The following is a 17,274-nucleotide window of genomic DNA, read 5'->3' on the forward strand; positions in this document are numbered from 1 at the left end:
GCATGTTAGCTAACCCTTTCCTTGACCTAACCCTAACCTTAACCCTAACCTTAACTCTAACCCTTAACCTTAACCCCAAGCCTAGCTAATGCTAGCGAGCTAGCTAACGTTAGCCACCTAGCTAGAATTTGTAACATATCAGACGTTTCACAAATTCGTAACATATTGTAAGTTTAGTTTTTTTCGTAACATATTGTACATTTTGCAAATTCATAACATATTGTCCTTTTTGCAAATTCGTAACATATAATCTGAATTGTAATTCATAACATACACTACATTACCAAAAATATGTGGACACCTGGTCGTCGAACATCTCAATCCAAAATCACGGGCATTAATATGGAGATGGTCGCCCCTTTGCTGCTATAACAGCCTCCACTCTTATGGGAAGGCTTTCCACTCTGTTCAGGCCTGTCAAGTTCTTCCACACGAATCTCAACAAACCATTTATGTATGGACCTTGTTTTATGCATGGGGGTATTGTCATGCTGAAACAGGAAGGGCCTTCCCCAGACTGTTGCCACAAAGTTGGAAGCACAGAATTGTCTAGAATGTCATTGTATGCTGTAGCATTAAGATTTCCCTTCACTGGAATTAAGGGGCCTAGCCCAAACCATGAAAAACAGCACAAGACCTTTATTCCTCCTCCACCAAACTTTACAGTTTGCACTATGCATTCGGGCAGGTAGCGTACTCCTCGCATCCGCCAAACCCAGATTAGTCCGTCGGGCTGCCAGATGGTGAGGCGTGATTCATCATTCCAAAGAACGCATTTCCACTGCTCTAGAGTCCAATGGCGGCGAGCTTTACACCACTCCAGCTGACGCTTGGCATTGCGCATGGTGATCTTAGGCTTGTGTGCAGCTGCTTGGCCATGAAAACCCATTTCATGAAGCTCCGACGAACAGTTCTCGTGCTGAAGTCGCTTCCAGAGGCAGTTTGGAACTCGGTAGCAAGTGTTGCAACCGAGGACAGATGATATTTAGCACTGGGCAGTCCAGTTCTGTGAGCGTGTGCTGCCTACCACTTCCTGGCTGAGCTGTTGTTGCTCCTAGACGTTTCAAATTCACAATAACAGCAATTACAGTTGACTGGAGATGCACTAGCAGGGCAGAAATTTGATGCGCTGACTTGTTGGAATGGTGGCATCCTATGATGGTGCCACGTTGAAAGTCACTGGGCTCTTCAGTGAGACCATTCTACTGCCAATGTTTGTCTATGGAGATTGCATGGCGGTGTCCTCGATTTTATACACCTTTCAGCAACTGGTGTGGCTGAAATAGCCAAATCCACAAATTGTAAGGGGTGTCCACAGTTCATATAGTGTATCATATGAAATCGGTGATGGACATTCACATATTAATACATAGAATTTAAAACGTAACATATCATGCTAAATGGAGTGTCTTGGATTTACGTAAAGAATCATTTAAAATGCTCTGAGACCAGGTTTTATCTTTAGAAAATGTCTCCTCTGGCTGCAGTTTCCATTACGTGTCGCAATGAATTGTTTTGAGACATTGCTTTTGTCGAATAAACCTGGGTCAATGGAAGCCCGCCTACAGTTCGACGATTTTCACCTAGTAGCTAGGGATTCAAACCAGATATGTAGGCCTAAACTGTTTTGTTATGTCTCTTTCACCAGAGTATGTAGACGGTTTTCATACAATTATTTATCTGTTGTGATTTAATATAATGCCCTTTCCTATCCGTCCAGTTGGTTATGCTTATTTCAACACACTGGAGGTAAAAGTTATTCCCAATAGCTATAAAGCAGCTTAATTATAAGCATGCTTAACTTTTTATGAAATATTTAGAAAAATCGTTGCTATGTGTAATTTCTAAAGATATGCTCAAAGTGTCGCTGTTCACCAGCAATGCTTGGATAAACCCAGTTCCCCACCAACTGGTGTTGTCACAACGCTCGGGTGCTCGGGTGCCACTGAGCTGTAGAAAAGATTGGAGACGTTTCAAATCGCGTGCACATTGTGTTCTGACTAGTTTCATCAAGCTAAATATTTTTTGGTGGAATACTCTTTCTTCCCATTTCAAAATCTAACCAAGTTGTTCGACGTTTTAATCCCAGGATGGGAAACAACGGAATCTCGGTGACAGGCCTGGTCTGCAGCGTTGTTTTCTTTCTTCTACCGCTGCATTCCGCCTATGGAGACGTGAGCTATTCTTTTCCGGAGGAGATGAAACGAGGATCTGTTATTGGAAATATAGCCAAGGATCTCGGACTGGAGGCGAGCAGACTGTCCGCTCGTAAAGCCCGTATTGATACCGAAGGGAACGACAATCATTACTGTGACGTTAATTTGAGTACCGGAGATTTGATTGTTGCGGAGAGGATTGACAGAGAAGGGCTTTGTGGCGAAAAGTCTTCATGCGTTTTAAAACAGGAACTTGTATTAGAGAATCCTTTGGAGCTTCATCGTATCAACCTCCACATCCAAGATATTAACGATAACGGACCACTATTTAACGAGGAGATGATAGATATGGAAATAGGAGAATCGGCAGCAAAAGGCACTCGTTTCCTATTAGAGGAAGCTCATGATGCGGACATAGGACAAAACTCAGTTCAAAAATACACACTAGAAATAAATGAGAATTTCGTATTGGCTGTAGATAGTAATACTGTCCAGCTTGTTCTAGAGAAAGAGCTTGATCGTGAACAAAGGCATGGTTTGAAGCTGTTGCTTACAGCTGTAGACGGAGGCTCTCCGCAGAGATCCGGTACCGTAGTCATACACATCACGGTACTGGATGCTAACGATAACGCCCCAGTGTTTAGCCAGGCCGTCTATAAAGCCAGTCTGCCTGAAAACTCTCCTTTAAATACTGCAGTAATTACAGTGAAGGCTACCGATGCAGACGAGGGAGTGAATGGGGAAGTGACGTATGACTTTGGTCATGTTTCAGAAGAAGTAAAGAAAATATTTTCTATTGACCGTCCAAGAGGAGAAATTGGTGTTATAGGCACAATTGATTTTGAAGCGGTTTCGTCATTTGAACTGCGTATCAAAGCGAAAGATGGTTTAGGTTTAGCTTCATATGCCAAAGTCATAATAGACATCACAGATGTTAATGACAACGCCCCTGTGATTTATCTAAAATCTCTGACTAGCCCCATACCTGAGAACGCGTCACCTGGTACAGAGGTGGGTATCATTAACGTGCAGGATAGAGACTCTGAGAATAACCGACAGGTCCGCTGCTACATTCAGCAAAACCTTCCCTTTAAGCTGGTGCCATCCATCAAAAACTACTATTCTCTGGTGACCACGGGCGAACTGGACCGGGAACTAGTGTCTGATTACAACATTACAATCACTGCCACCGACGAGGGCTCTCCACCTCTGTCCTCCTCTAAAAGTGTTCAGTTATCTGTAGCTGACGTCAACGACAACCCACCTGTGTTTGAGGAACAGTCCTATAAAGCCCACGTGACTGAAAATAACAAACCCGGTGCCTCCGTGTGTTCCGTTACTGCACGAGACCCAGACTGGAGACAGAACGGTACAGTGATTTATTCTATCTTACCTGGTGAGGTGAACGGTGTCCCGGTGTCCTCGTTTTTATCCGTTAACGGAGACACGGGGGTGATCCACGCTGTGAAGTCGTTTGATTATGAGCAGTTCAGGAGTTTTAAAGTCCACGTGGTGGCCAGAGACAACGGTTCTCCTCCACTCAGCAGCAACGTCACGGTCAGTGTGTTCATAACGGATGTGAATGACAACTCTCCTCAGATACTATACCCCGCCCCAGAGGGGAACTCCTTCATGACCGAGCTGGTCCCCAAAGCTGCGCACGGAGGCTCTCTGGTTTCCAAGGTGATAGCGGTGGACGCGGACTCCGGCCAGAACGCCTGGCTGTCCTATCATATAGTCAAATCCACTGATCCGGGACTTTTCACTATTGGTCTCCACAGTGGAGAGATCAGGACACAGCGGGACATTTCTGAATCTGACAACATGAAACAGAACCTCATTGTGTCAGTGAAAGATAACGGACAGGCCTCTCTCTCTGCCACCTGTACCATGTATTTAGTGATTTCTGATAACTTGGCTGAAGTGGCAGAACTGAAAGATGTTTCTTATGATGAGAACAATTCCAAACTCACCTCTTATCTGATCATCGCGCTGGTGTCCGTCTCCACCTTTTTCCTCACCTTCATTATTGTCATCCTGGCCGTGAGGTTTTGCCGCAGGAGAAAGCCCAGACTGTTGTTTGACGGAGCGGTCGCCATCCCCAGCGCGTATCTCCCTCCCAACTACGCAGAGGTGGACGGCGCAGGAACTCTCCGCAGCACTTACAATTATGACGCATATCTGACGACGGGTTCGCGAACAAGTGACTTCAAGTTCGTCACATCTTTCAATGACAACACACTGCCTGCAGACCAGACTCTGAGAAAAACTCCAACAGACTTTGCTGATGAACTTGACGACTCCGAAGGGTCACCAAAGGTAGGTTTTTAATGCAATAATACAGTTGATTTTAGGCCTATATGATAGTATTGAGGCTAAATTAACTGTAGCTGACATGTTTTGTATAATTACATTTTTTCTGGAGAAACCACTTTTCCTCATTAGCCCAGCTTGACAACAACAGCAAGTTATGTATGCTTTGGTTTCATGATATTTGAAATGTTTTAAAATACTATTTCACCCCCTCTATTTTTACTTGACAAATCCCGATGGTCTATTATTCGTGGTTTGCTTGAGTTGTAATGTGGTAAGCTCTTTTTGTGATTGATAGAATCTGTGGATTTTTCACGATAGCCTATTCTTCACAGTTTTGTGATTAGGGGCGCAGTAGCAATGAGTTTCAATTGTGTTTTGGCACTAGAGGAGTGAAAGCCTGTTTGGAAAGAGGCAAGAAAAGAGAAGTGCGGTGTTTGGAGAGATTTTGTATTTTTTTTTTACAGGATGAAATCTCTTGAGATGCACCTTCTCGTTGTAAAGAATGTCCAAAATGAAAGAACAACCCCCGAAAAAACAAACAATACTTATTAACAAGGTTAATATGGCAACTACTGTCTAATAATAATAATAATAATAACAATAATAATAACAATAACAATGAAATAAAAATAAATAAAAATAATAATAATACTGATAATAAAAGGTAAATTATGAGCATAAAAAGGTTGTTATACACCTACTAATGGGCCTACAACAAATACAAATAAATGATGCAACTAATAACACTAAGTAGACTGTCTATAATATACACATATCATATATACAAATATATTACAAATATTGTCACATGGTGACGTTTCTACTAGTTAAAAACACAAACAGTTTGTTCTTAACATTGGAAAAGGGGCTTTCTTAAACTTCACTGTGTGATTGTAATACCCTGATATCTATAAGTAAATGATTCCAGTCAATTGGGCCTTTGTATTTATTAGTAACAGCGTGATGGGAGAAGCGGTGTGAGAGCGTCTGAAGAGCAACGAGAGTTCTCGCAGTGTCACTGTCCATGGTGCTGAAATGTGTAAAATCTAATTTTAAACCAGTAGGATTTACTATTGATCGCTGTTTGACCTTGATATTCTTATTTCTTGCCCTGCCCTGTTTTTTCTATAGTAGTTATGAGTTTGCTCTGACTGAGGAACCAGCAACGGATATATTGCTTTGTTGCCTCTCTTGCAGATGTGTTGTATTTTATATTCATAGTATACCTGATCTTAAATATGAAAAAAGAGTGGGGGTGATTTTAATCATTTATGTTTGTATGGTTTAATATCCTATCATTTTCTGTGTTTCTCTTTCATTTTCTAATCGTAAATTAACCAATTAAACTTACCGAGGGGTATTTCTAACCACTTCTCAGTGAAACATTAAGAAAACTGTAAGTAAATAATGTAATTTATGTTGAGTACGCATAGTGTCGCTGTTGACCAGCTGTGTTTGGATAGATCCAGTTCTCCACCCACTGCTGTTGTTACAAGACTCGGGTGTTCGGGTGTCATTAAGCTGCGGAAAGGACTGGAGACGGTCAGATAGCGAGCACATTTTGAGGATATCATTTTCATCAAGCTGAACCTATTTGTGGAATACTATTTGTTTACAGTGTAGTATCAAGGCTATACGGTGTATCGGCGCTTTTAATCCCAGGATGGGGCACAAAGGAATCTCGGTGACAGGCCTGGTCTGCAGCGTTGCTTTCTTTCTTCTACCGCTGCATTCCGCCTATGGAGACGTGAGCTATTCTTTTCCGGAGGAGATGAAACGAGGATCTGTTATTGGAAATATAGCCAAGGATCTCGGGCTGGAGGTGAGGATACTGTCCGCTCGCAAGGCCCGAATTGTTACGGAAGGGAACCACGAACGTTATTGTGACATTAATCTGAGTACGGGAGATTTGTCTATAGCTGAAAGGATTGACAGAGATGGGCTTTGTGGGAAGAAGGCTTCGTGCGTTTTAAACCAGGAACTTGTGGTTGAAGATCCGTTGGAGCTTCACCGTATCAGTCTTCATGTTCAAGATATAAATGATAACTCTCCACTGTTTAAAAAGGATATTATCAAAATGGAAATTAGGGAATCAGCAGTCAAAGGCGTTCCTTTCTCTCTAGATGAGGCCCATGACGCTGATATAGGACAGAATACGGTTCAGAGCTATACACTACAAAGAAATGAACATTTTATTTTGAATGTCAAAACCAAAAGTGGTGGACGCAAATACAGCGAGTTAGTGTTAGACAGAGAGCTAGACCGCGAGGGGCACCATGAAATCAAGTTATTACTGACAGCTGTAGACGGAGGCTCTCCGCAGAGATCAGGTACCGTAGTCATACACGTCACTGTACTGGATGCTAACGATAACGCCCCAGTGTTTAGCCAGGCCGTCTATAAAGCCAGTCTGCCTGAAAACTCTCCTTTAGATACTGTAGTGGTTACAGTGAGTGCTGCGGATGCAGATGAGGGATTGAATGGTGAAGTTACTTATGAATTCGATGATGTTTCAGATGAAAATAGCAATCTATTTTCTCTTGATCATGAGACTGGAAAAATTACAGTTGTTGGTCCAGTAGATTATGAAAAGGAGTCTTCATATGAAATGCAGATCAGTGCAAAGGACGGTTTAGGCTTAGCATCCTACTCTACATTGATAATAGAAATCACTGATGTTAATGATAACGCCCCTGTGATTTATCTACAATCTCTGACTAGCCCCATACCTGAGAACGCGTCACCTGGTACAGAGGTGGGTATCATTAACGTGCAGGATAGAGACTCTGAGAATAACCGACAGGTCCGCTGCTACATTCAGCAAAACCTTCCCTTTAAGCTGGTGCCATCCATCAAAAACTACTATTCTCTGGTGACCACGGGCGAACTGGACCGGGAACTAGTGTCTGATTACAACATTACAATCACTGCCACCGACGAGGGCTCTCCACCTCTGTCCTCCTCTAAAAGTGTTCAGTTATCTGTAGCTGACGTCAACGACAACCCACCTGTGTTTGAGGAACAGTCCTATAAAGCCCACGTGACTGAAAATAACAAACCCGGTGCCTCCGTGTGTTCCGTTACTGCACGAGACCCAGACTGGAGACAGAACGGTACAGTGATTTATTCTATCTTACCTGGTGAGGTGAACGGTGTCCCGGTGTCCTCGTTTTTATCCGTTAACGGAGACACGGGGGTGATCCACGCTGTGAGGTCGTTTGATTATGAGCAGTTCAGGAGTTTTAAAGTCCACGTGGTGGCCAGAGACAACGGTTCTCCTCCACTCAGCAGCAACGTCACGGTCAGTGTGTTTATAACGGATGTGAATGACAACTCTCCTCAGATACTATACCCCGCCCCAGAGGGTAACTCCTTCATGACCGAGCTGGTCCCCAAAGCTGCGCACGGAGGCTCTCTGGTTTCCAAGGTGATAGCGGTGGACGCGGACTCCGGCCAGAACGCCTGGCTGTCCTATCATATAGTCAAATCCACTGATCCGGGACTTTTCACTATTGGTCTCCACAGTGGAGAGATCAGGACACAGCGGGACTTTTCTGAATCTGACAACATGAAACAGAACCTCATTGTGTCAGTGAAAGATAACGGACAGCCCTCTCTCCCTGCCACCTGTACCATGTATTTAGTGATTTCTGATAACTTGGCTGAAGTACCAGAACTGAAAGATGTTTCTTATGATGAGAACAATTCCAAACTCACCTCTTATCTGATCATCGCGCTGGTGTCCGTCTCCACCTTTTTCCTCACCTTCATTATTGTCATCCTGGCCGTGAGGTTTTGCCGCAGCAGAAAGCCCAGACTGTTGTTTGACGGAGCAGTCGCCATCCCCAGCGCGTATCTCCCTCCCAACTACGCAGAGGTGGACGGCGCAGGAACTCTCCGCAGCACTTACAATTATGACGCATACCTGACGACGGGTTCGCGAACAAGTGACTTCAAGTTCGTCACATCTTACAATGACAACACACTGCCTGCAGACCAGACTCTGAGAAAAACTCCAACAGACTTTGCTGAAGAATTTGACAACTCCGACGGGTCCCCCCCAGAGGTAGGCCTTCATCGTAAATAAAAAAAAATAGTATCTTTTTGTGTGTTACACATTTTCAGTTAAGACACGTTTTGAAACAACTCGAGCTAAAATTAGAGTAATGATGCTATGAAAAATACATATTTTCCTGATGATTTTTTTTTACAGCAGTACTTCAAAATCACAATTTGTCTATAGGTAATGTGTTAGTGATCCAGGTTTGATGCAATGTGTTAGTGATCCAGGTTTGACGTAATGTGTTAGTGATCCCGGTTTGACCAGCTGAAGTGAGAAATACTGAGGCGCTGATGTACAGCTGCTGATAGATCTTTTTAGTTGTGATGGGATTTGTGATTCTGTTATTTTTTGATGAATTGATTGTTTGGATTTTTCACATACACGGAGCAGCGTTTTGAGTTCACTGAAAATGGGTTGATATAGGAGTTTTGCTCTGTTGGAATAGGCTTATTTGGAAAAAGGTTAGAAAATAAAAAGTACTGTCTGTGGACAAGCGGTGTGAGAGTATCTGATTTGCGGCTTGAGCCTCAGTGTTGCTGTCCATGGTGCTGAACATGCAGAAAATCCAACATAAAGCCAGTAGGGTTTAGTCCGAGTCATCGCTACTTGACTGTCCTCACCTTCCTTCTTTCCCATAGGCTACTCTCTGTTTTTGTGTTTGTTCATTCTGACGAGTGTGTCGACTAAAATAGCAACATAACATTTCATTTGCTATGTAGGTCGCCCATACATTTTCTCGCCGATGTGTCATAACCTTTTCTAATGTGTTCCTTTCAGCTAGACCAATCTTAACTCAATGCTGTGAGCATGATTTTAAAGCAATTGTTTATGTTTTAGGCTTTTTAATGTTGTTTTCTGTGTATTTCTATAAGGTTATTTTGCAACATAGAATTACATTTATTTTGGGTTTAATAGATGTAGGTCTATATTAGTATGCTGCACATTATTCAATCATGCAGCCTACAACTATAGCTTCCTATTACGACTTGACCTGAAATACAGATATAAAAGAATGTGTGTTTACTTGTGTAATTTCTGAAGAGTACTGACTGTGTCGCTGTTGACCAGCTGTGTTTGGATAGATCCAGTTCTCCACCCACTGCTGTTGTTACAAGACTCGGGTGTTCGGGTGTCATTCTGTATTAAATATTGGACGCGGTCAGGTTGCTGGAACATTTTGAGGATATTATTTTCATCAAGCTGAATCTTTTTGTGGAATACTATTTGTTCACATTGTATTATCAAGGCTATATTGTGTTTTGACGTTTTTAATCCCAGGATGGGGCACAAAGGAATCTCGGTGACAGGCCTGGTCTGCAGCGTTGCTTTCTTTCTTCTACCGCTACATTCCGCCTATGGAGACGTGAGCTATTCTATTCCGTAGGAAATGAAACGAGGATCTGTTATTGGAAATATAGCCAAGGATCTCGGGCTGGAGCCGAGGATACTGTCCGCTCGTAAGGCCCGTATTGATACCGAAGGGAACCGAAAACGGTATTGTGACATTAATCTGAGTACTGGAGATCTGATTGTTGCGGAGAGGATTGACAGAGAGGGGCTTTGTGGAAAGAAGGCTTCGTGTGTTTTAAACCAGGAACTTGTATTGGAGAATCCTTTGGAGCTGCAACGTATCAGTCTTCATGTTGAAGATATTAATGATAATTCTCCACAATTTAAGGACGAAGTGATTAAAATTGAAATGCGCGAATCAGCAGTTAAAGGCGCTCGTTTTTTACTTGATCAGGCACACGATGCAGATATAGGACAGAATGCAGTGCAAAGGTACACTTTACAAAAAAATAACAATTTCCTGTTGACCGTTGATAGTCATACTGTTGAGCTTGTTCTAGAGAAAGAGCTTGATCGTGAACAAAGCAATGAAATCAAATTATTGCTTACAGCTGTAGACGGAGGCTCTCCGCAGAGATCCGGTACCGTAGTCATACACGTCACTGTACTGGATGCTAACGATAACGCCCCAGTGTTTAGCCAGGCCGTCTATAAAGCCAGTCTGCCTGAAAACTCTCCTTTAGATATTGTAGTGGTTACAGTGAGTGCTACGGATGCAGATGAGGGAGTTAATGGGGAAGTGACGTATGACTTCGCTCATGTGTCAGAGGAAGATGACAAATTATTTTCTATCGACCGGAAGACCGGAGAAATTAGAGCTATCGGCCCTATTGATTTTGAAGAAATGTCAGACTTTGAACTGCGTATCAAAGCAAAGGATGGTTTAGGCTTAGCGTCATATTCTAAAGTCATAATAGACATCACAGATGTTAATGACAACGCCCCTGTGATTTATCTAAAATCTCTGACTAGCCCCATACCTGAGAACGCGTCACCTGGTACAGAGGTGGGCATCATTAACGTGCAGGATAGAGACTCTGAGAATAACCGACAGGTCCGCTGCTACATTCAGCAAAACCTTCCCTTTAAGCTGGTGCAATCCATCAAAAACTACTATTCTCTGGTGACCACGGGCGAACTGGACCGGGAACTAGTGTCTGATTACAACATTACAATCACTGCCACCGACGAGGGCTCTCCACCTCTGTCCTCCTCTAAAAGTGTTCAGTTATCTGTAGCTGACGTCAACGACAACCCACCTGTGTTTGAGAGACAGTCCTATAAAGCCCACGTGACTGAAAATAACAAACCCGGTGCCTCCGTGTGTTCCGTTACTGCACGAGACCCAGACTGGAGACAGAACGGTACAGTGATTTATTCTATCTTACCTGGTGAGGTGAACGGTGTCCCGGTGTCCTCGTTTTTATCCGTTAACGGAGACACGGGGGTGATCCACGCTGTGAAGTCGTTTGATTATGAGCAGTTCAGGAGTTTTAAAGTCCACGTGGTGGCCAGAGACAACGGTTCTCCTCCGCTCAGCAGCAACGTCACGGTCAGTGTGTTCATAACGGATGTGAATGACAACTCTCCTCAGATACTATACCCCGCCCCAGAGGGGAACTCCTTCATGACCGAGCTGGTCCCCAAAGCTGCGCACGGAGGCTCTCTGGTTTCCAAGGTGATAGCGGTGGACGCGGACTCCGGCCAGAACGCCTGGCTGTCCTATCATATAGTCAAATCCACTGATCCGGGACTTTTCACTATTGGTCTCCACAGTGGAGAGATCAGGACACAGCGGGACATTTCTGAATCTGACAACATGAAACAGAACCTCATTGTGTCAGTGAAAGATAACGGACAGCCCTCTCTCTCTGCCACCTGTACCATGTATTTAGTGATTTCTGATAACTTGGCTGAAGTGCCAGAACTGAAAGATGTCTCTTATGATGAGAACAATTCCAAACTCACCTCTTATCTGATCATCGCGCTGGTGTCCGTCTCCACCTTTTTCCTCACCTTCATTATTGTCATCCTGGCCTTGAGGTTTTGCCGCAGGAGAAAGCCCAGACTGTTGTTTGACGGAGCGGTCGCCATCCCCAGCGCGTATCTCCCTCCCAACTAAGCAGAGGTGGACGGCGCGGGAACTCTCCGCAGCACTTACAATTATGACGCATATCTGACGACGGGTTCGCGCACAAGTGACTTCAAGTTCGTCACATCTTACAATGATAACACACTGCCCGCAGACCAGACTCTGAGAAAAACTCCAACAGACTTTGCTGAAGATCTTGACGATTCCAACGTGTCCCCCCCAGAGGTAGGCCTTTATTGTAAACAAAATTAGTCACTGAATATTTGGAAGTCTTTCTTAAGTGCAAGTGATTTTAAACACCAATTATTTATATATATTTGATACCCAGTAATATGAAATCATATTACCTATCAGCTAACCTGCTTGTACCAATCCCATGGAATTACACTAAATTACTGTAAAATACAAACCCTGCCTCCCCTCAATTAATTTAATTAATTAAACCATCCATCCATTAATTCATTACAATTACCATAAAAATATTACAGTAAGAGTATTGTACCATAAAACGGATTACAGTAACATGCTGTAAACATACAGCATTATAATGGCAACAGAGCAAATTACTGTAATTATATATTAGCTGTGTTGCTGTAATGATTACAGTTGGCTCATTTACAGTATACTTCTGTATTGCATATTGTATTGTGTATCACTTAACATTCAGTATTTGCCTGACAACTCTGCTGACAGTATGAATCTATAAATTTACAGGGACATTTTTGACACTGTATAGGCAAGTTGATAGGCTCCATGTTTGATGTAATTGGTCATGTAGACTCTTAGGTTATTGTTTTGACCTCTTCAGTTGAAGCAAGAAATATTGGGGTTAAATATATTGTACCATTAAACATTTTGGAGTCACCAACTCATTTGTAACGGTCGTCGTGTGTAGTGGACCAAGGCGCAGCGGGTTGAGTGCTCATATTAACGTTTATTGAACACTTACAAAACAAAATAAGAAAACGAACGAACGCACAGTATTGCAGACTAACACAGCAGTGCAAAAACAACTTCCCACAAAAGACAGGTGAAAAAAGGGCTACCAAAGTATGACTCCCAATCAGCAACAACGATGTACAGCTGTTCCTGATTGAGAGCCATAACAGGCCAACAAAGAAATAAACAACATAGAAAAAACGTAGAAATACAAAACATAGAACAACACCCCAAAACCCCGGAACACATAAAACAAACACCCCTATTACATAATTACATATCCCAACAAACCCCGAAACGCTCTAAAGAAATACCTCCTGCCACGTCCTGACCAAACTATAATAACAAATAACCCCTTCACTGGTCAGGACGTGACATCATTCCAGGGTTTTTCTTTATTTTTTCTATTTTCTACATTGTAGAATAATAGTGAAGACATCAAAACTACGAAATAACACATATGGAATCATGCAGTAACCAAAAAAGTGTTAAACAAATCAAAATATATTATATATTTCAGATTCTTTAAAGTAGGCACCATTTGCCTTGATGACAGCTTTGCACTCTCTTGGCATTCTCTCAACCAGCTTCATGAGGTAGTCACCTGGAATGCATTTCAATGAACAGGTGTGCCTGTGGAATTTGTGGAATGTCTTTCCTTCTTAAATGCATTTGAGCCAATCAGTTGTGTTGTGACAAGGTAGGGGTGGTACACAGAAGATAGCCCTATTTGGTAAAAGACCAAGTCCATATTATGGCAAGAACAGCTCAAATAAGCAAAGAGAAATGACAGTCCACCATTACTTTAAGACATGAAGGTCAATTAATGAGGAGCATTTCAAGAACTTTGAAAGTTTCTTCAAGTGCAGTCACAAAAACCATCAAGCACGAAATGAAACTGGCTCTCATGAGGACCTCCACAGAAAAGGAAGACTTGTCCCAAAGCCATTCCTACATTGTCTTGGCTGTGTGCTTAGTGCCGTTGTCCTGTTGGAAGGTGAATCATCGCCCCAGTCTGATGTCCTGAGCGCTCTGGAGCAGGTTTTCATCAAGGATCTCTCTGTGCTTTGTTCCGTTCATCTTTCCCTCGATTCTGACTAGTCTCCCAGTCCTTGCCCCCCATCTCAACAGAGGAACTCTGAAGCTCTGTCAGAGTGACCATTGGGTTCTTGGTCACCTCCCTGACCAAGGCCTTTCTCCCTCAATTGCTCAGTTTGGCCCGGGCGGCCAGCTCTAGGAAGAGTCTTGGTGGTTCCAAACTTCTTCCATTTAAGAATTCTTGGGGACCTTCAATGCTGCAGACATTTTTTTGGTACCCTTCCCCAGATCTGTGCCTTGATGGTCTGGGGTTAGAAATTATTTGCCAGTCTTCCAGTTTTCACCTTAGTGCTCCTGTGCTGCCCTCGCTGAGTAATGAAAACGGGTTGAACAGGCCGTGGCTCAGGTGGGGGGTCCCTGATGATCTTCTTGGCCTTCCTGCGACACCTGGTGTTGTAGGTGCCTGGAGGGCAGGCAGTGTGCACCCAATTGTGCATTTGGCTGCACGTATCACCCTCTGAAACTCCTTTCGGTCTGCGGTGGTAGAGTTGCCATACCAGGTTATGATGCATCCCAATCTATGATCAGGGGCAACTCTGTTCGGGGTAAGGGGGTTCAGAGGTGGTAAAAGACACAACAGGACAGTTAGGGCAGTAGAGCATCCAGGAGAGAGAAGTCAGCGCAGCATCCAGTGTTCCTCATGGGGCTCCGTAACAATCCTCCTCAGTTCTGATTTGTCAGCTCATCTCACCCCTAGGACAAGCATAGAAAAAGAAAGAATAGAATGAGAGACAGAGAGCACCAGGGCTGTTACTCTGTGGGTAAAAAGACAGGGGACAGGGACATATCAAGCTGGTGTCCTGTGTATGGGTACTTACCTCACTAGAGGTCTTCATTCAAACTCAGTGAGCTCTTGGGAGAATGCGGCATGGTAGGGGTTGAGAACAAACAGCGGGCTTCCTCTGGGCCACCTTGTCATGCACTTTGTCCCATCTTCAGGATTCATCATCTTGGGTTTTTTCAAACCTACAGCATATTTCCAACATATTTTAGGAAATCAGTTGAGGCATTGAACAAACACAAATAAGAAAGATAGATATACCTACAGTGGGGGAAAAAAGTATTTGATCCCCTGCTGATTTTGTACGTGTAACGGCCGTCGTTGAAGAGAGTAGACCAAGGCGCCGCGTGGTTAGTGCTCATCATGAATTTATTAAAGATAGAACACTTTAAACAAAAAAACCAAGAAACTGACAGCCAAACAGTTCTGTCAGGTGCAAAACACTAAACAGAAATTAACTACCCACAAACCCCAAAGGAAAACAGGCTGCCTAAGTATGTCTCCCAATCAGCGACAACGATGTACAGCTGTCCCTGATTGAGAGCGTATGGCTCTCAATCAGGCCAAAACAAAGAAATACAAAGCATAGGAAAAAGGACATAGAATGCCCACCCAAATCACACCCTGACCAAACCTAAAAAGAGACATAAAAAAGGCTCTCTCAGGTCATGGCATGACAGTACCCCCCCCCCCCCCAAAGGTGCGGACTCCGGCCGCAAAACCTGAACCTATAGGGGAGGGTCTGGGTGGGCATTTCTCTGCGGTGGCGGCTCTGGAGCGGGACGCAGACACCGCTCCACCACTGGCTCACCCCACTTTGGTGGAGCCTCTAGAGCGGGGTCCCTCGCCGCGGGCCCCTGACTGGAGGGCGACTCTGCCTGCGCCGGAGGACAGGCGGGCGACTCTGGCTGCGCCAGAGGACAGGCGGGCGACTCTTGCCGCGCCGGAGGACAGGCGGGCGACTCTGGCCGCGCCGGAGGACAGTCGGGAGACTCTAGCCGTGCCGGAGGACAGGCGGGCGACTCTGGCTGCGCCGGAGGACAGGCGGGCGACTCTGGCTCAGGACGCACCAGGCTGGGGAGACTTGCAGGAGACCCGGCTCTGGATGCAGGCACAGGACCCACCAGGCTGGGGAGACATGCAGGAGGCCTGGCTCTGGGCGCAGGCACAGGACCCACCAGGCTGGGGAGACATGCAGGAGGCCTGGCTCTGGGCGCAGGCACTGGACTCACCAAGCTGGGGAGACATGCAGGAGGCCTGGCTCTGGGCGCAGGCACAGGACTCACCAGGCTGGGGAGACATGCAGGAGGCCTGGCTCTGGGCGCAGGCACAGGACTCACCAGGCTGGGGAGACATGCAGGAGTCCTGGCTCTGCGAGCAGGAACAAGACGTGCAGGGCTGGGGAGGTGCACAGGAGGCCTGGTGCGTGGGGCTGGCACAGTCTTCACCAGACGGCTAGCACGCACCTCAGGACAAGTATGGAGAGCTGACTCAGGTGACATCAATTTGAGGACATGCTCCGTAGGGCGAATGTCGTGCCTCATGCACCAACACAGCAGCTCTCTCATATCTCTCTCCTCCAATCACCCCATCAACTCCTTCACTGTCTCTGCTTCGCTCCCTTCGCTCACTTCCAACTTCACCCCGACTGGCTCTGGTTCCATCCTCGGCACCGCCGACCGTCCTGTGTGCCCCCCCCCCAAAAAAAAATCTTGGGGCTGCCTCTCCTCCTCTTGCCGTGCCAGCCGATCATCCCAGAAACGCCGTTCTGCCTTCGCTGCCTCTATCTCCTCCGGCGGGCGGCGGTTTTCTCCAGCCTGTCTGCAGGGTCCCTTTCCGTCCAGTATTTCTTCCCAAGTTCAGGAGTCCTGAACCCTCTGCTCCTCCTTACCACGCTGCTTGGGCCGTTGTAGGTGTGTAGTTCTGTAACGGCCGTCGTTGAAGAGAGTAGACCAAGGCGCAGCGTGGTTAGTGCTCATCATGAATTTATTAAAGATAGAACACTTTAAACAAAAAAACAAGAAACCGACAGCCAAACAGATCTGTCAGGTGCAAAACACTAAACAGAAATTAACTACCCACAAACCCCAAAGGAAAAGAGGCTGCCTAAGTATGACTCCCAATCAGCGACAACGATGTACAGCTGTCCCTGATTGAGAGCCATACCAGGCCAAAACAAAGAAATACAAAGCATAGAATAAAGGACATAGAATGCCCACCCAAATCACACCCTGACCAAACCTAAATAGAGACATAAAAAAGGCTCTCTCAGGTCAGGGCGTGACAGTACGTTTGCCCACTGACAAAGAAATGATCAGTCTATAATTTTAATGGTAGGTTTATTTGAACAGTGAGAGACAGAATAACAAAAACAAAATCCAGAAAAACATTTCTCAAAAATGTTATAAAATGATTTGCATTTTAACGAGGGAAATAAGTATTTGACCCCTCTGCAAAACATGACTTAGTACTTGGTGGC

General features: G+C 44.8%; 2 protein-coding genes across 4 annotated transcripts in view; both read left to right on the top strand.

Moving 5' to 3' along the window:
* LOC106611851 (protocadherin gamma-A11) overlaps window positions 1–17,274 on the top strand; it is a 259,444-nt gene that overhangs the window by 55,746 nt on the left and 186,424 nt on the right. The window contains exon 1 of one of the 3 annotated variants that reach the window (XM_045723972.1): window positions 5,944–8,538. The exons of 1 other annotated variant lie outside the window; for it this stretch is intronic. In XM_045723972.1, the coding sequence (XP_045579928.1) occupies window positions 6,136–8,538 (2,403 nt within the window). In that variant the 5' untranslated portion in view covers window positions 5,944–6,135. Of the gene's footprint in view, window positions 1–5,943; window positions 8,539–17,274 lie in introns of those variants that run through there. One more of the 3 variants, XM_045723973.1, reaches the window with a different exon arrangement.
* On the top strand, window positions 8,587–12,923 carry LOC106611491 (protocadherin gamma-A11-like). Its single transcript, XM_045724001.1, has one exon. The coding sequence runs from the start codon at window positions 9,923–9,925 to the stop codon at window positions 12,005–12,007; it is 2,085 nt and encodes a 694-aa protein (XP_045579957.1). The 5' UTR covers window positions 8,587–9,922; the 3' UTR covers window positions 12,008–12,923.

This window comes from Salmo salar, chromosome ssa09 (assembly GCF_905237065.1).
Source record: "Salmo salar chromosome ssa09, Ssal_v3.1, whole genome shotgun sequence".
NCBI classification, from domain to species: Eukaryota; Metazoa; Chordata; class Actinopteri; order Salmoniformes; family Salmonidae; genus Salmo; species Salmo salar.